The sequence below is a fragment of the Adiantum capillus-veneris genome, chromosome 2 (assembly GCF_014529385.1).
Source record: "Adiantum capillus-veneris isolate H3 chromosome 2, ASM1452938v2, whole genome shotgun sequence".
NCBI lineage: Eukaryota > Viridiplantae > Streptophyta > Polypodiopsida > Polypodiales > Pteridaceae > Adiantum > Adiantum capillus-veneris.
In genome coordinates this window covers 147,946,380-147,965,631 of record NC_140932.1, presented here as the reverse complement: position 1 = coordinate 147,965,631, position 19,252 = coordinate 147,946,380, and the positions used below count along the sequence as shown (strand labels likewise).

The 19,252-nt window shown below is 44.6% G+C and overlaps 1 protein-coding gene across 1 annotated transcript in view; it reads right to left on the bottom strand.

Annotated features, from left to right (window-relative positions):
- Positions 1-17,919, bottom strand: part of LOC147463826 (equilibrative nucleotide transporter 1-like) — a 49,513-nt gene extending 31,594 nt beyond the window's left edge. Inside the window, exon 1 of the mRNA XM_086491467.1 lies at positions 17,387-17,919. Coding sequence (XP_086347593.1) covers positions 17,387-17,915 — 529 coding nt within the window. The 5' untranslated portion in view covers positions 17,916-17,919. The remainder of the gene's footprint in view (positions 1-17,386) is intronic.
- Positions 17,920-19,252: the final 1,333 nt, after the last annotated feature.

The window sequence follows — 19,252 nt, the reverse complement described above, 5'->3', positions numbered from 1 at the left end:
TGGACTCCCACTACTTATCTGACCATCAATCCCCACTGGGACCGCATCCAAAAATGCAATATAACCCAGCTGTCGGGTACTTTCCTTTGGTGACCCCACCTTGACATTGTACTTTTATTGAGTTCACTTCCTAGTAACCACCAACTTGCTAAGTGCGACGGGGGACCTACATGATCTTGAACTGAGCCTAGATATCCTTTTACTTTGCGAGTTCCAGGGGCGACCAACTTCCCGTCTGCGAGTGAAACTACTGTTCACATTGGCCATACAATGTCCGACCATTTGCAACTTCAAAAAGAGGGTCTCAAAAATTAAACAAAAATCATTGGAAAGAACCCGACAACTAAGGTTGGCAGTTGCCACGTCCTCGTGACACATCGAATGTTACCATTGCCACAAGAAAGGGCACAAAGAGTCAGAAGGAAAAAAGAAGAAGCAAAACGAGGCCAACAGGGAGAAATTGACAGCCTCGATTGCACTTGTAGCCTCACGAGACGGAGGGGACCGCTCTTGTCGCGACGACGGACCACGCTCTTGCTACATCACAGTCAAGTACTTGGGTTGTTGATAGTGGAGCCACCACTCACATGACCCCACAGTCATGGTTTAGCGCTCTCAGGGAGACTCACGGGCAGACCATCACTATGGGTGACAACCATGAGATTCCAGTGTCTCGCACAGGCCAGATTACCCTCTTTCGTTCTACCTTAGACCCAAAGTTCAGTTCAGTGGAGGCGCATTACGTTCCGGACATGGCCTTCAGCCTCCTCTCTGTGTTGAGTTTGGAATCTTGGGAAGCTGACATACACTTTGCGAGTGGCACAGTCACCAATTTTCATTCTACGACAAGTACTATACTTGCACGCGGTGAGCGCGATGGTTCCCTATACCGCCCCACTGCTCTTCTATCTAGGACTACGGAGTCTTCAAAGCTATGGCATGCACAATTTCGACATCTATGTTATCAGCAGCTTCAAGAGGCTGTTAGGACCTCTATGGTGGAGGGTTTACCAGCAATATGCTCCTCATCAGGCATACCTCCAACGCAAAAGGTGGCATTCCTACAACTGCCACATCATCAGCCTATGAAAGCAAATTACGAAGCGTTCGTACAGCCCTACCACGTCATCAGCAATTACACAAGGTCTTCTTGTGTGTTTGTGTGGGAGTCCTGCTTTACTTTATTATAGGCCACTGTGACATGAAACATTTCGTGGTTTCGGTCGTTTCGGCATTTCGAGGTTTTGAAACGTTTCGTTTCATAGCGTCAAAAACATGAAACAGGTTTCATAAACAACATTAAATTATATATTAATAAAATATGATAAATATGTGTACAAAGTAGCACACATGACTCTAGACTTTAATGTCCGAGAGAGAGAGAGAGAGAGAGAGAGAGAGAGAGAGACGTGCTCACTGCTTAGAAGCGACTTCAAGCGAGCACGATCAAAGAGATGTTCAGTATTGGTGGAAGTTAAAACACAGCCACTAGTTTCATGAATCATAACTGATGCATCATTGATTCATTTAGCAAAGTACTTGTATTGATCAAAGTTCAAACTTAATTCAATGTCACAAACCATAAGTTCTAGGGACCACAATCATCTGTTAATTGGAGCTAGACCTCAAACTTTAATGAAAAACCAATGCATAAAACCGAAGCCTAAAATCAAAACGAGCAATGAAACCACATCAAAATGTGTCCAGACTCCATAATAGCAATCGTGACCAATGAAAACTAAGTTCTAATACATAAGCCATCCAACATAGTAGCTACTCGCTAACTATCCACTATAAAGTCATCACTAGGATCATGTAGAATCTGAGTCTGAAGTCGCATCCATCTCAATGTGACCACTCGAAGAAGAAGTACCACTCTCATCAGATGGCATCGTCTCTCTCATAACAGCGTTGGGTTTCTGGAAAAAAAGCCCCAATTTTAAACGTTTGATAAAAAATGCATGTTCGTTTCATGCGTTTCGGCAAAACGTTTCATAGGTTTCGGGGTTTCAGGGTTTCATCTGCATGAAACGCGTTTTTATGTCACACTGTTATAGGCCCCATTGGACGAGGTGTAGCAGACTTGGACACTCCAAGTCAAGAATCAATCACCACAGCACCAAATAACCACTTCACAACAATTCACAAATCACAATAGATTTGCACTGGCCCGGCGGAGTTCCGTGCCTAGAGATATTGGCCCCAAAAACTGGCGCCCCTTTCGGTATTTCTTTATGTATTAAAATCAATGTTAGAGTACAAAGAGCGGTTACGGTTTCACTGTCATACTCTGCGTCCAGATGCTCTAAGAAGTGAGGCCCTTACCCCATATATAAAGATTACAAGGGATGCCCAAAAGCAGAGCCCCAAAAGCTTTCAAAATAAAAGCAATGAAAACTCTCTCTCTCTCTCTCTCTCTCTCTCTCTCTCAAGAGAATAAAATAAAGCAATTTCCCTCTCTTTCTTGGCCAATTTGCATCGCCCATGGGGCTGCTTTTCACTTCCGTAAAATCCGGAAGTCCGTACATTGCTGCCACGTGGCATTAGCGCCTACTTTTAGGGTTTCCAGCCACTTAGGGTTTCAGCCAGCATTTAGGGTTAGGGTTTTAAAAATTAGGGTTTATGAAAATTAGGGTTTGCAGGAATTTTAGGGTTTTTGGCAGAAATTAGGGTTTTGCTATCGGTAGCCACGTCATCACTTTGACATACCCCCCTCTTGAAAGCATTGTAATCGACCGCGATTACGCCTGTAAAACCGACAAAAGCCTAAAAAACCGTCTTAGCAGACACTGACTGTTAGTACCTACGTACTAGGAACACACATCTAGCACATGTACCAAATCGACAGTCACATCACACGACATCATAGGACATCACATGACATTCAACATTCATTCGGATCTTAGACCATGATTTATTGGCAATGTAGCTAGCAATCGCATCTAGGTCCAATCGAGACCTCATCGATGTCCGATTGACTAAACCCTATTGCAACCATGTTTATTCGAGATCATATCATACCAAAATACTGCAGTCATTTCGTCTATCAGTTCCTACACTTAAAAGAAGTCAAGACAAATTAGTAGCATAATCAGGAATTCCATTTCATAAAGTCATACAGCAGAATTCTGTCAGCTTTCAGTATCCCTGAAGCTCAAAGAGACATCAGTGACTCTAGTATCTAAATCAAGGCATCTGTTGACAAAGGAGTGGAGTGACTCCCCTCTTGTATATCCCATTGCACCAAATCTTCGGCCAAGCTAAATTCTGGGTTCCGTTTGGAGTAGGCTATGCTAAACCAAAAGCATCGAGATAAAGTTTCACAATTTGAGGAGTATCTGCTAGGTCCTCCTCCTCCATCCACTTCGCATCCAATGTAGGATAGTTCTTGAACTTAACCAAGAACCGCCTTCGGACTTTACCTTTTGTCTTCGTATCCTTATGTGCCAAAATCTGTTCAGGAACCAAGGATCTCCTCATTTTCTTCCACTTCGGGTTGCTCATCAGGCTCCCCATCATCACGTACATCACCCTTAAAAGGTTTCAAGAGACTCACATGCAATGCATTGTGAATCCTCCAAGTATCTAGCAGTTTCAATCGGAAGGAGACATCATTTATCTTTTCAGTGATCTGGAAAGGTCCGTAGTATCGCATACTAAGCTTTAGAAAAAGCCTCTCCTTTCCCTTTTTCTTTCTAAGGCATGCCTTCTCAAAACGTAAGAGCACCCAATCATCCTCCTTCAATTTCAAGTCGCGACGATGGCGATCCGCTGCCTTTTTCTGTCGTTCTTGAGACTTCTGCAAAGTCTCGCAAACCTTGGCAAAAGCCGTATTCAAATCTCGCGTATATTCATCCGCTTCAAAGATCTTATCTTTCGTGCTTAGGAAGGGTGGAACCTTCGCAGCACCTTCAACAATCTCAAATGGCGCCTTCCCCGTCGAAGAGTGTATCGTGTTATTGTAGGCAAATTCCACCAAAGGTAAGTACTTTTCCCATTGAGTCTTCTGATCAGAGATGTAAGACTTCAATAAATCTAGACACTGAATTTGCAATCTCAGATTGCCCATCAGTCTGCAGGTGGAACGATGACGAGAACTGCAACCGCGTGCCAATGTTCTCCCAAATTGCCTTCCAAAACAAACTCGTAAAGCTGGGATCTCTGTCGGAGACAATCGTCTCAGGCATGCCATGTGATCTGGGCCACAAACAGTCTTGCTAAGTGATCCGGCTTGACTGTTTTCTTTACTGGAATGAAATGAGTCTGTTTGCTAAATCTGTCAATAACAGTCCAGAATCCAGATACCATCGTGACCACTCTGTGTTCTCGGGAGATCAAAAATGAAATCCATCACAATACTTTCCCAGGGGTGGGTGGGTATGGGTAAAGGCTGTAACAATCCCTGTGCTTTATGCCTGTCAAACTTGACCTTCTAGCATACTAAGCAACTATGCACAAACGCTTCCACATCCTTTTTGAGTCTCGGCCAAAAGAAGTATCTCTCTACCCCCTTCATGGTGGTAGCAATGCCGCGATGACCCATAAAAGGTGGACAGTGGCATTCAATCATAACCTTTTCCCTCAAAGGCTGTGTAACGCACAACATGGTTTTTCTCATCAAGTAGCCTTCACTAATGGAGTATCCTGCTACTGTCTCCCCATCTCGTATCTGTGTGAAAACATCTGCAAAATCTGTATCTGTGGCATACTGATCGACCATATCCTCGAAGCTCCTATGATGTATCACGGAAATAGCCAGAACCAACGGCTTCCGAGACAAAGCATCTGCCATCACATTCTTTTGTCCTTGCACATGGACAATCTAGAAGTGAAACTGTGACAAGATGTTCGTCCACCGCATCTGCTTTTCCAAAAGCTGCTTCTGTGAGAAGAAGTAGCGCAAACTCTGATGGTCTATAAACACTATAAAATCGCTCCGAGGAGGTAATGCCGCCACTGAGTAAGAGCATGGATAACCGCCAAAAGCTCTTTCTCATATATTTGTGCTGTCATCTCCAGCCTAGAGAACAATCGGCTCTCGTAAGCAATGACATGGCCTTCTTGCATTAAGACCGCACCCAGACTACGACCATAAGCATCACAATATACTTCGAATGACTTCTTCAAGTCCGGCAAAGTCAAAATTGGTCCCGTAGTCAATTTCTCTTTCAATGTCTGAAAGGCAATCACCTCTCTGGATCATGGACATTCTTCAAATCGGGCCAATCACGTATAGTCTCTATCTTGGCCGGATCCATTTGCACTCCTGCTGCTGAGACAATGTGTCCCAAAAAGTGTATCTCTGGTAGGAAATTTTCACTTTTTTTCTTTGCATTAATCACTAACTTGTGATCTCGTAATGCCTGAAAGACCTGAAGCAAATGATCTCTATGTTCTGCCTCATTCTTGGAGAAAACAATGATGTCGTCAAAGAAAGTGCCAACAAATAGCCTGTACTCTCAAAAATCCTGTCCATCATTCGGTTAAATGTCGCAAGAGCATTGGTTAAGCCAAAAGGCATCACCAAAAACTCAAATAACCCAAAAGTCGTCCGAAAGCTGTCTTGTAGACGTCTGCCGGCGCGATTCGGATCTGATGATATCCACTCTTCAAGTCAATCCTGCTAAAGCAGGAGGATCCCTGTAACCTGTCGAGTATATCATCGATCCTAGGAATCGGAAATCTGTTCTTGATGGTGATTTTGTTGAGAGCTCTATAATCGATGCAAATCCTCCAAGATCCGTCTTTCTTCAAAACAACACTGGAGAGCAATACAATGAAGTACTAGGCTGGACAAGACCCTTTTCCAAGAGGTCTTTCACTTGGTTCATAATCTCTTCATTCTGTGCTCGGCTCACACGGTAAGGTGGCCGGCTCGGTGGTGTGCTTCTAGGTATTAGATCAATGGTATGATCTTCAGGACGAGCAGGTGGTAACTCTCCTGGTAGGCCCTCTGAGAAGCAATCGGCGTGAGAGTGGAGAAAATCTTGGCATTCTTTATCAAGTTTAGACATATTTGTCCTATCTTTATCGCTCAATTCTTTCATAAAGATCGAGTAAACAAACAAACTGGATTTCATTAATTTTGAAATGGCCGAAGCCGATACAATAGGGATAGACTCGCCCTTTAGTTTAATATCAAGTACAATTGTTCTGTCATTTTCTGTAGTCAAAGTCGCTTTTCTCGCCCGATAATCGACCATGGCGTTGTTCTTGTGGTACCAGGGAATCCCTAAGAGAACATCACAACTCTCCAAAGGCATTATGAAGAAGTCCTCATGCCCCAAATACCCCTGACAATGCAACCGAAGTTTGCCAATGACATGTATAATGGCTACGTCCCTGCCGGGTGCCGCTAGAACTGCCTCCGCAAGTGGTTCCATCCGATCGGGAGTGATCTCGAGCTTGCGTCGCCAATTCCGGTGAAATGAAGTTGGCCTTGGCTCCTCCATCAAAGAAGATCAGGGCCTCTTGATCTTTCACTTTGCCCCAAGCTCGACAAAGTTTTGTACTCTCATCCATGGTATCAGGATCAGTACCCACACAATCTGGAACCAGTATTGTTTTCATCTTGCCTTTTCATCCACGTTCCTCAACTGCTCTCGAACTCTCAGGCCTGTCGTCGTCGTTATCATTCTGTTCTTTCTGTGCCTTTTTAGGGCACTTCGCGGAGATGTGTCCATGTTCCCCGGATCCAAAGCACTTCCCCTCTTTGATGAATCGAGCTCGCTCCTAAGGAGTAAGCTTGGGTCGTGCATCCTTTTTCTCTGGTTGCTCTTTTTCTTTCTACTTTCATTCCCAGAAGTCTGTTCGGCTCGTTGTGTCATGGCCTCATCTATGGGGTAGGTCAGACTGCCAGAGTGAATGGCAAAGCCCCGCTTCGCATGACTCATCAACTCCTGAATAGAAGCTGACTTCTGCTCCAAGCAAAGATCTCGAATCTCTATAGGTAGACCCAAGGTGAACCGCTCAATCTGTTCTCTAAACAAGATCTTGAATGAAGAGACGGGTAGAAAAGAGCTCTAGAATCTTTCACAGTAAGCATTGATTGTCACGTGACCCATCCAACCCTATGTGTCCGTGGACAAGCTACAGCACGACAAGGGTTCAGTCAGTCCAGTTAGTCTAGATTTAGTAGTGATCTGGCACTTTTGTGAGTCTATTCGTAAACCGTGAATGCCCAGTCACTTAGTGTAGATGCATATCCTCTGGTTGCACACAGCATGAGCATTCCCATCAGAATCCATCAGGGGAACTTTCCAGTGCATTTAGCCTATTTTACCTATTTTTGACATTTTTCACTTATTATTTTTAAGTGACTTTTGTTGGAAAGTAGGTAGGGCAAATTGAGTAAGTTTGTATATAAGCAAACCTAGGCTAGCACTAAATGGCAGAAGAGGCAACAGGAGCCAAGCTTAGCAGGCAACTTCTCAAGCAAGACCTTGACGGTTCTCCCCTCCAAGCAAAGACATCATCGCCTAGCTTCATCCCTAGCGTTTCCATCAAGGTGGTCATCGCCCACACACTCCCAGTCCATAGCGTTTTCTGCAACAAAGCTTCGTCGCCAAGCAGATCCTGACCTAGCGTTTTTGGAGATTCTGACCTAGTGTTTTCAGCAGATGAACCCTCAGCCATGCAGCGTTTTTCAGCCATAAAGAACCTGCAGATTCAGCCCTAAAAGAGTAGCAGATTCAGCCCAAAGATCATCAATTTTCAGCCCTACAGTAGATGCAGTTTTTCAGCCCTAAAGACCAACGAAATCAGCGTTTTCCTTAGCGTTTTCGGCAACAGCAGATTTCAACCCATAGCGTTTTTGGACAGCAGATAAAAGATTGCAGATTTCAGCCCTTAGGTCGGTGTCGTCATCCCCGTCGTAGCCTAGACTTGCATCAGTCCTACAGTAGATGCAGTTTTTCAACCCTAAAGACCAAAAGAATCAGAGTTTTCCTTAGCGTTTTCGCCAACAGCAGATTTCAGCCCATAGTGTTTTTGGACAGCAGATAAAAGATTGCAAATTTCAGCCCTTAGGTCGGTGTCGTCATCCCCGTCGTCATCGCCGACATAGCCTAGACTTGCATCAGTCACATGCATTCAGTTTGTACCAGTTTGTGCAATCATAAGTAGACCACTCTCGTCGACGAGAGTGGGGCCTTCGGAGGAGGGTTTTACGTCTCTGGTGTCGTATCTCTCTTCTCTCTCTATCTCTCAGTCTCATGCACTTGCACGCACAATGTCCATTCACTTTGTTTGTAATCATTGCACTCTCTCATTAAGAACGGAAGGCTCCCCCTTTCATAAGAACAAAAGGAACCTTGAGCACAGTTCGGAGCACTCATCTTGAGCAAAGTTCAAACATTCATTCCGCTGCACCTAACATTGGTATCAGAGCTGTGGAAGTGTTCTGTATCACTCAAGGAAAGAACCACAAGAATCACAAGAATTTCTTTTTGCTTGTTGCGATCGCACGAACCCAAGTTCGCTTGGGCGTGTTGATTCCTAATCGTGTTTTTGAAGAGTGACAGGAATCCCAAGAAAGAAGGGCTTGTCCAACCTCCCCTTGTGTCTCTTTTCACTCATTGAGAGCGGACCGTGCACTTAGCGGCCGGCCACTCGACGTGAGGTGGGAAAAAGCAACCTTGGTGTGAGCGCAAGGCCGCCAAGGGGTGCGCAAGCGGGAAGGAGTAGAATTCGGGTGAAGAGAAGATCCTTCTCAAACACGGTTTGCAAGCGAAAGAAAACCTCAAGAACCTTAAGAATCTCAAGAACCCAAGACCCCCAAGAACCCCAAGGTCCTCGTGAACTTAAGAAACCAAGACCACAAGAACCCACGACTTCAATCAATGGTCATCACTCAAAGCGGAATGGATACTTCGCTTGGAGTTGATGAGCATGAGAGAGGCGAAGAAGAATTTTCCCTACCAGGAGGTTTTTCCGAACCTCCCCCTTCCCCATCTACATCAAGGATTTCACTAACTCCTATGGAGGAGTTGGGGCAGATGTTTATGGAAAGGAGGTTAGAACGCGATGCAAAACACGCAGAAAGAAAAGCAGAAATAGAGCGTGAACACGAAGAAAGAGTGGCAGCCATACATTGCGAAGCCAAAGCAAGACAAGAACAGAGCGACCGACACATGAAAGAGTTCTTGAGACTCTTTTCTCAAGTGCAGGCACAGATGCAAGAGATTCAGGAGACGGAGACTCTCTCAGTCTCTTCTTCTCCAAAGCATGACACACAGGATTTTCATGATTATAAGAAGCATGATGAATTGAATGATAATGATGAGCATGATGATTTGAATGCCAATGAAATGCATGATGATTTTGATGATAATGATGAGCATGATGATTTGCATGATCAAGATGTGATTTCTCACAAGCATGATGATTTGCATGATCAAGATGTGATTTCTCACAAGCATGAGGAGATACATGAAGATGATGTGATTGTTCACAAGGAAGATGTATTAGTTGATGCTTTTGCTAGCGAAGCTAACATCATTACAGATTCGATCAATCACGAAGAATCGATCTTGGATTTCAAGTCGAGGTCCACACATCCCCCACAAGAAGATTCGATAGATTCCGAAGAACAGATCTTGGCTCTCGAGCCTAGGTCCAAAGAGCCCTTACAAGAAGTATTATGTGTTTGCATGATTGATACGCACACATTGTTCGAGTGTTTCATTCGTGATCGTTTCCTGCATTTTAGTCACCGTCTTTATGTGATCCCTTTTCCTAGGCATGACATATTGTACGTTGAGCACGTTTCACTCATGAATGAGCTCGAATGTATGCGGATTGTTCATGAAAAGCTGAAAAGTATGCATTCAAGGACGTCACATTCCATGTCTCTTCCTTGGCCTGACACTTTTGTAGAAAGAGCACATGAAAGTATAGGCACCAAGCATGGGCATTTCCATTGTGAATTTCCACAATTGATTGCTTAGATCAGAAGATTCAAACTCATTGTTTGAGTGTGTGTGGTGAACCGTTTGGCACTCCATCTATTTTTTCATCTACATTGCATGCACAGTCTTTGAGGAAGACAAGATTTTTTCCACTCACTTTACATGGAATAGGTATGTTCATGGTTTTGTGTTGGAAGTGGTTTCAGGAATTTTCAGCCATGGAGATTCTTGAAGAAGAAAGAAGCAGGACTCTAGACGGAGTTGAAGCATCGAAGGAGCCACATAAGACTTTGTGTCGCTTTCCGCGCGGCCCAAAGAACCTTTATGAAGTTCAAGTACCGCACGACCCACACATCAGAGTGGGCCGGCGAAGAGTCCCTTCCAAGATTCCGGATGCTACTGGCAATCTCCCTCGACGCCATACAGTTCAGTACCAGTACTTCACTTTGAAAAGGAGGGGATGTCACGTGACACATCCTACCCTATGTGTCCGTGGACAAGCTACAGCACGACAAGGGTTCAGTCAGTCCAGTCAGGCTAGATTTAGTAGTGATCTGGCACTTTTATGAGTCTATTCGTAGACCGTGCATGCCCAATCACTTAGTGTAGATGCATATCCTCTAGTTCCACACAGCATGATCATAAGCATTCATGGGAATTCTTAAGGGGAATTTTCCAGTTCAATTAGCTTATTTTACCTATTTTTGACATTTTTCACTTATTATTTTTAAGTGACTTTTGTTGGAAAGTAGGTAGGGCAAATTGAGTAAGTTTGTATATAAGCAAACCTAGGCTAGCACTAAATGGCAGAAAGTTTCCAGTGCATTTAGCTTATTTTACCTATTTTTGACATTTTTTACTTATTATTTTTAAGTGACTTTTGTTGGAAAGGAGATAGGGCAAATTGAGTAAGCTTGTATATAAGCAAACCTAGGCTAGCACTAAATAGCAGAAGAGGCAACAGGAGACAAGCTCAACAAGCAACTTCTCAAGCAAAACCTTTGCGAGTCTCCCCTCCAAGTAAAGACATCATCGCCTAGCTTCATCCCTAGCGTTTCCATCAAGATGGTCATTGCCCACACACTCCCAGTCCAGAGCGTTTTCTCCAAAGCTTCATCGCCAAGCAGATCCTGACCTAGCGTTTTCAGCAGATGAACCCTCAACCATGCAGCGTTTTTCAGCCATAAAGAACCTACAGATTCAGCCCTAATAGAGTAGTAGATTCAGCCCAAAGATCATCAGTTTTCAGCCCTACAGTAGATGCAATTTTTCAACCCTAAAGACCAGCAGAATCGACGTTTTCCTTAGCGTTTTCGACAACAGCAGATTTCAGCCAATAGCGTTTTTGGACAGCAGATAAAAGATTGCAGATTTCAGCCCTTAGGTTGGTGTCGCCATCCCCGTCGTCATCGCCGTCATAGCCTAGACTTGCATCAGTCACATGCATTCAGTTTGTACCAGTTTGTGCAATCATAAGTAGACCACTCTCGCCGACGAGAGTGGGGCCTTCGGAGGAGGGTTTTACAACGTCTCTAGTGTCGTATCTCTCTTCTCTCTCTATCTCTCAGTCTCATGCACTTGCATGCACAGTGTCCATTCACTTTGTTTGTGATCATTGCACTCTCTCATTAAGAACAGAAGGCTCCTCCTTGTATAAGAACATGTAAGGTGCAGCGGAATGAATGTTGTATTTTCTCAAGATTAGTGATCTTTATTTGCTCAAGGTTCCTTTTAGTTCTTAGGGAAAGAGAGCTTTCCGTCTTATGCAGGGTGCTATGATCACGAACAAAGTGAGTGGATATTGTGCGTGCAAGTGAACGAGACTGAGAGAAGGAGAGAGAAGAGATACGACACCCGAGAGGTTGTAAAACCCTCCTCCGAAGGCCCCACTCTCGTCGGCGAGAGTGGTCTACTTTGATTGCACAAAAGTGTACAGTGCGAATGCAATGGACTGATGCAATTTGGACTATGCCGATGACGACGATGGTGATGACTTTAGGGCTGATCTTGATGCTTCTTTATCTGCTGTCCACCAAGAGCTTAAGGACTGAGAATCGGTGATCTTGGGGGCTGATATCGTGGCTGAAATTCCCTGCTTCTGCTGATGCTTTAAGGCTGAAAGAAAACGCTGGATTCTAGGGTAATGCTGCGTTTTTGAAGGGGGCTGTTGCCAGCTGAAAACGCTGAGGATCTGCTGCGTTTTTGAAGGGCTGAAACTGATGACAAAACGCTGGTCTTCCTGCAGGTTTAAAGGCTGAATCCTTGCTACGTTTTGGTGCTGGAATCGCCACTGATTTGCAAGGGAATGCTAGCATTAGTGAAGTCTTTGTGCTGCTGCCAGTGGAGAGTGAAAACGCCAAGCAAGAAGGGATATGGGATGGCGATGGCTGGCCCTGGAAAACGCCAAGGGAGGGATCCTTATGGCGATGGCTGAAAACGCTGGTGGAAGGAGTGGCCTCGCCAAGGGATTGGAGAGGGTCTTGCTGAGAGAGGGAGGGACACCTGTTGCTTGGGGAAGCCTGCTGTGCCTTTGCTCATCTGCCAATTTGTGCTAACTTGGGTTTGCTTATATATTAACTTACCCAATTTGCCCTACTGAGTACCCAACAAAAGTCACTGAATAAATAAGTGAAAAATGTCAAAAATAGGGAAAAATGGGATAAAGTCATCTGAAAAATCCCCAAATTGACTCTGATGGAATCTTTATGTTTATGCAATGTGCAACCAAAGGATATGCATCTACACTGAGTGACTGGGCATGCACGGTCTACGAATAGACTCACAAAAGTGCCAGATCACTTCTAATCTAACTTGACTGGACTTGACGGAAACCCTGCTATGGTGTAGCTTGTCCACGGACACATAGGGTTGGGATGTGTCACGTGACAGAACAAAAGGAACCTTGAGCGCAGTTCGGAGCACTCATCTTGAGCAAAGTTCAAACATTCATTCCGCTGCACCTAACATTGATTGTATCTTTCTTGGTCATCCGAAGATGGTTCCAAGCAGCTCGTATATCTCGTTCATACTCTTGCGTCAACCAAGAAGAAATAAAAAGCTTCTGAAATTTCAGCCATTTAACTGGCGCAGTCTTGTTTAAAAGAAGCGTGGACCACCAAGTGCGAGCATTTTCCTTAACGTAAGAGGCAGCTCTCCGAATCTTGGAGTGCTCTGAGTAGCGTCCTCCCGCGAAAGCGATATCAAACTGCTGTATAAAAGACAAAGCCTTCGAAGCATCTGAGTATCCTAAGAAAGTATCAAACTTGATTGAGTGGCCACCTTCCTTAAACTCTCGGACTTTCTTGCTTTTATCTTCGAGAAAGTCATACTGGTTGGCTTTGTAAAAATTCTTCTTGTTCGCATAAAAGATTCCGATGATTTACGTCATCGGAATCTGAGCTGTCTGTAGCCGAGTCCTCAGTAGAACTGTCAGTCTTTGGGCGAGATTTAGCCTTCTTTGCCTTTTTCTTGCCCTTTCCGAAGCTTTGTTTCTTGCTTCGCTTTTACCTTTTCTGTCTTCCTCGCTCGAATCTGAAGAGCTAGAAGAACTGTCAGAAGAAGAAGAAGAAGAAGAATTGGGTACTCCTTCAAATCGAACACGCTTCTTCTGTTTCTTTGCCTTGTCAAATGTCGACTGACGACCCAAATAACCCAGGAAGTCAATGCCTTTCTTCTGCTTTTTGCCATGCTTTTTGGTTTTCTTTTGCGCATCAAAAAGCTGAGCAATCCGTGCATCAACTACCTCTTGTAATTCCTTCTCTGAATTCTGTTTGTGATCAGAAGGTTTCTTGAGAGCGGGTTTCAGGGGTGGTGTAGTGGTTTTCTGCCACTACGCATGCACTTCCTGAAAAGAAGTCTCGCTCATATATTTTGCCAAAATCGGATCCTTCGCAAAACTGAGCATCATCTTTGTTGCATCGCCGATCAATTGACGACGCTTCATCTCTCTTTGCTCCGCCTGAGTAGGCCGAGGCGGGCCATACTCTCCGCCGGAATCTTCGTTGTGATCCCTGCACGCATCTCCAGATGCAGAGGGAGTCGACTGATCTTTGCGTGAAGCCATAGGTGCCACGGGAAAAAAAAAATTGGGCATCGGATTTCCCGTAGAAGAGAAATCGGCCGTGCTCTCATACCACTGTAACAGACTTGGACACTTCAAGTCAAGAGTCAATCACCACAGCACCAAATAACCACTTCACAACAATTCACAGATCACAATAGATTTGCACTGGCCCGGCGGAGTTCCGTGCCTAGAGAGGGGGCCAACTGGCACCCCTTTCGGTATTTCTTTATGTATTAAAATCAATGTCAGAGTACAAAGAGCGGTTAGGGTTTCACTCTCAGAATCTGCGTCCAGATGCTCTGAGAAGTGAGGCCTCACCGCGTATATAAAGATTACAAGGGATGCCCAAAAGCAGAGCCCCAAAAGCTTTCAAAATAAAAGCAATGAAAATTCTCTCTCTCTCTCTCTCTCTCTCTCTCTCTCTCTCTCTCTCTCTCTCTCTCTCTCTCTCTCTCTCTCTAAAATAAAGCAATTTCCCTCTCTTTCTTGGCCAATTTGCGTCGCCCATGGGGCTGCTTTTCACTTCCGTAAAATCCGGAAGTCCGTACACTGCTGCCACGAGGCATTAGCGCCTACTTTTAGGGTTTCCAGCCACTTAGGGTTTCAGCCAGCATTTAGGGTTAGGGTTTCAGAAATTAGGGTTTCTAAAAAATTAGGGTTTCTGGCAGAAATTAGGGTTTGCAGGAATTTTAGGGTTTCTGACAAAAATTAGGGTTTTTGCTATCGGTAGCCATGTCATCACTTTGTGACACGAGGTACCCATAAGTTGGTAAAGCTTTTTTAATTGGTCCTTTCGACGAGGAACTGCCGGTTGGTGAGAACCTCTTCTTCTTCTACTGCTTCTAGGATTTAGGCCCCTCTGCCAGGATCTACAAGTTGGCCCACGTCTTCAGTGGCTTGACCATAGTTACCGGGGAACGCCACCCCGTAGGTTGGCAACGCCGGAACGGCGTTCCGCACGGGTTCCGTGGCCTAGAACGGCCCGGAACGGCTGGGAATGGGCAAATTTTCAGATTTATGTGCTTTATCTTGTGAGACTCCCCCTTATTAAATGCCCTTTCCCCCACCCCTTACCTTCACCATGCACACAAGCTTTCAAGGGCCAAAGCTTAAGCTCTACCCTCTCGAGTCTCGAGTCTTGACTCTCAAGCTCTAGCCTCGTTAGTCTAGACTCTAGATTCTAGAGTCTACAAAACTCTCTCCCTCTCCCACTCTCTCTCAAGCTCTCTCCCTCTCTCAACTTTCAAGCGCTCTCTCTCTCTCTCTCTCTCTCTCTCTCTCTCTCTCTCTCTCTCTCTCTCTCTCTCTCTCTCTCAAGCTCTCAAGTCTATACGACACGTTTGCCATAGTAAGGTTGCATGGTCTTCAAATCAAGTTTTTTGTGAGTATTAGAGTAAAAGCACTCTGACACTACTATTATTCAATCACACAGAGTGTTTTTATGCCTCCCGTTCCGCACCATTCCCGTTCTGGACCCCTCGCCGTTTCCCCATTCCCCGAGGATCTCGTCGACGTTCCCGTTCCACGTTCCGGGTAACTATGGGCTTCATGTCAGCAATTTGTGACATCCCCCCTAGTTTTGGTAATCTTCTTATGCCCACTAGGAAGCCCCTACGCTTGCTTATGTAGGAAAAAAGGTAGTAGGTCGATTAGTGCTCTAGAATTCACAACTTCCTTTAAAGAGGTTTTTTTTACTAATAAATGATTTTAGTGACTATTCATTTGCCTACATGCTAAGTGACTTTATAACTGTAATGTGCAAGAGAGGGTATGCAACTATTGACATGCCTGATCATGCACGGCCCAGAGGCTCACAAAGTTGCCAAGCTAGATCCTAAGCTATACTAACTGAGACAAATGCTAACCTACAGCAATAGCTTGTCCACGTGGCTCAAGTGCAATGTGCCCGTGACACCTCCACTAGGCTTTCATCAGTGATCCGACTCTTGAGCACCACAGTTCTATCACTATCAAATTGGCAGTAGAGGAGGTGAATGACATGATGAACAAGGTAGCAACTATTGATAACAACCCTCTCTAAAATGACAATTGCACAGCCTCGAGCAACTGGCTCCAAATCTCCCTCCGACGAGCCCCGAACTAAAGCTGCGATCTACACACATGCACACAGAGAGAGAGAGAGAGAGAGAGAGAGAGAGAGAGAGAGAGAGAGAGAGAGAGAGAGCTTCAATAGAGGAACTCATACACAAAGCCCTCCACCATGGATAAGTGGTGGGTAGCCTCGTAAGTGCCACACGTGACATGGCAACATAGGCCATAGCATGAGATGCTTGAAATTGAGGTTCTAACTCTCAAATTACCTTGGAATAGAGGTCCTACATCCAACCAACCTATCAAGCAGGCAAATATATGGCTCAACAAGCCTTGTGCACATGTCTTACCTCACATACGGCCAGCACAACCACGAAGCCCCAACTCCCTGATCTGCTCCTAGGAGATACCAGAGTCACCATCGAATAGGAGGTGAACTCTAACAAATACTAGGGCCCTAGCACATCATTTGACAAAACTTTAACACGTGTGCTCAACGAACATGACAGCCACCAAGAGATCTTTCATATGAGTCTATGACCCTGCTCCAGATTATTAGTTGGAGAACAACACTTCAGCAATACTGACAAGAGGATTGGTACAATTGGTAGCCGAATACCTCAAACCTTGGCCACGCCAAAACGACTCATCAAGAACTGATAGGCAGCATCACTTCTTCGCGGATTCAAAGAGATCAATGCATAGGCATTTGAGTGTCACAAACTCCTCCACTTGAGATAGTGAAAAACAATTGGGGAGCACTTCTGCACATTCTCCAAGGAGGATCGGAAAAGTCCTCCACTTGAGATGTAGAAAGACACTTGAGGCGTGCTTCTCCATAGTCTCCAAGGAGGATGACTAACTCAATGGGAACTTTGGAAATATAAAATGACCATAGTAAGATTCTATGGAGAGAATCACAAGCGAGCCTAATTTTGTGGTCTAATTTCACCATACAAATACGAACATCTCATTGTTTAGTTTATTGCAAGCCTACAAGAACTCAACAATAAGGTCCGTTGTCTGTTCTTGCACTCTTTCTTACATATCTTTTCTTACGTTAAGGTATGCACTACAATGTTTTGGGCCAAGTATGACCTCAAGAGACATACCAGCACAAAGTATGGGTATACTGAAATATGCTTGAGCAAACATACACTTATCCTATAACCTATGCCAACACGGATGTACTTCAAATTTGAAAAGACGTCTTTCTTAGGTGGAGATTAGGTGGGGCAATCATATCCTCGAATGCCTATTTCTTTAACTCCCTCTCCCACGGGAGAAATGTGCTCGCTTGCATGACTGATCGCAGTGTGATGTTGTGTTAATTTATGCTAAGGTGACAGAGAATGAGACTTACCCGATGCAGCAGTTCCAGATATAACAGCTTGCATGTAGCGAGGTGGAAGCTCACCAGCAGAGCCAACAATGCTACCTTGGACGAGAGCATCAGAAACTCCATTTAATGCAGCAGCAAAGATAGTAATGACATAAGTAGCTTGAGTACCCTTGGCATTGTCGATGAAGAAGGCGCCCATGACAGGGACGAGAACTAGCATAGCAATGAAGAGGACGAGACCTGTGTTCACTCGGAGGGCGGCGGGAATCCGGTGCCCAAAGAATGTCATAAGGAGAATGCAAACAACAGAGGGGATCATATAGACGATGGAGAAGAGGTAATCGATGTGGCCTGATGGGTACAGAAGCTCGAAATAATCGATTGCCGTAATGAATGCGTTCCATGGCACCAAATAGCCAGCGCCCAACAAGAAGAAGATCCAGTATGCCAAATTAAAGGTATCCTCGGGGGGACCTGCAGAGATGGAGAGCTCCTCCCGCTCCATCGCTGCTGTAACGCGGAGCTTTCCTTCTAAGGACACGAAAAGCATGTGCGAAGAGTGCCTTTTATATAATAGTCCCACAAGGAGAGATTTTCTTTTTTTAACTTGGCAAGCCCAGTAGGTGGTACGATCTTTCGATCTTTTTTAATATTTTATTAGTGAGAACCAACGGAAGATGCCCATTGTGAAAGCGAAGGGTTGCAGAGCCGAAAGGTGCCGGAGTGCAATGATTGCTCGCAAGGAGGTGGCGACCCATGATGGGGGAGATGAGGCCATGAGAGCGAAGGGGCGGCAGCAGTTGTGACAAGCAGTTGGCGGTAGCAGTCGACGAACAGCAGTTGAGCGAAGGGGCGGCAGCAGTTTATTGTAATAATATGAAGTGAATCTGAGTCGGCAACTTTGTGTGCCAGCGCTACTGGTTACGAGATGGTTCGCAGAGCCTTTAAGCAAACGAATTGAGTTCGGTGCCTGTCTTTGTATTTGGAAGATGGGAGATGAGGCCTTCCCATGTTTCAAAGGTAGGTGATGATGAGTGGGAGGAATCTTGAAAGAAATGGAATAAAATTGAAGAGGAGCGAGTAGGGAAGTGTGTCCAAGCCATTGGATTTCCATATGCTTTCAATAATAAGAGTTGAAAATTTGAAGCTGAGGCCAAACCACACCTGTGTTTTCCAAGTATACAAGCTGCAAGCTTCTCATCCGACTTGCTATGAGCCCCACTTGAAGCACATGAGATTGTTCAAAGGGGGCAATCGCTCTCTATTGCATCTCATTGATGAGATGTTGCAAATAATATGGCACCTGCTCTGATTCCTCCACATCTTCGCAATGCCAATCCCTTGCTCTCTTAACACCTTTGAACATTTAGTATAGAAGCGTAGCTGCTATCCTTGCACTCTAGCTGGTTTCATATTCTCATATTTAAAGTACTCTCCTCTTCATTAAGTTAAATTTGTATTCTAAGTCTTTTATATTTGTTTTAATTCTTGTGATGCATGTTGCATATATATATTCATAGCAATGGACATTTCGAACTCCCAAACACACCTCCACCTTGACAAAATCTATATACAAACCTCCATGCGTATGCGTATACGTTTGCTTGGACAACACATAAAAAATATAGGGAGGGCACAGCTTTTGTTCCTTAAAATTTTAGGGAGACACATTGCCGAGTCTCCACCATACTTTTGTAAGGCACTTTTACATGGCGTGTGCTATATGTTCAACGTTTTCACTCTAAGCTTCATTGCATTATGAAATGTTTAACTATTCACATTGTTTTCATGTAGCTTAACACAAACAATGACCTCAACTTTGCATTCAGACGATACCCATACACGACTAGCACATCTATTTCTAAATTGTATTAAAAATTTTGAATT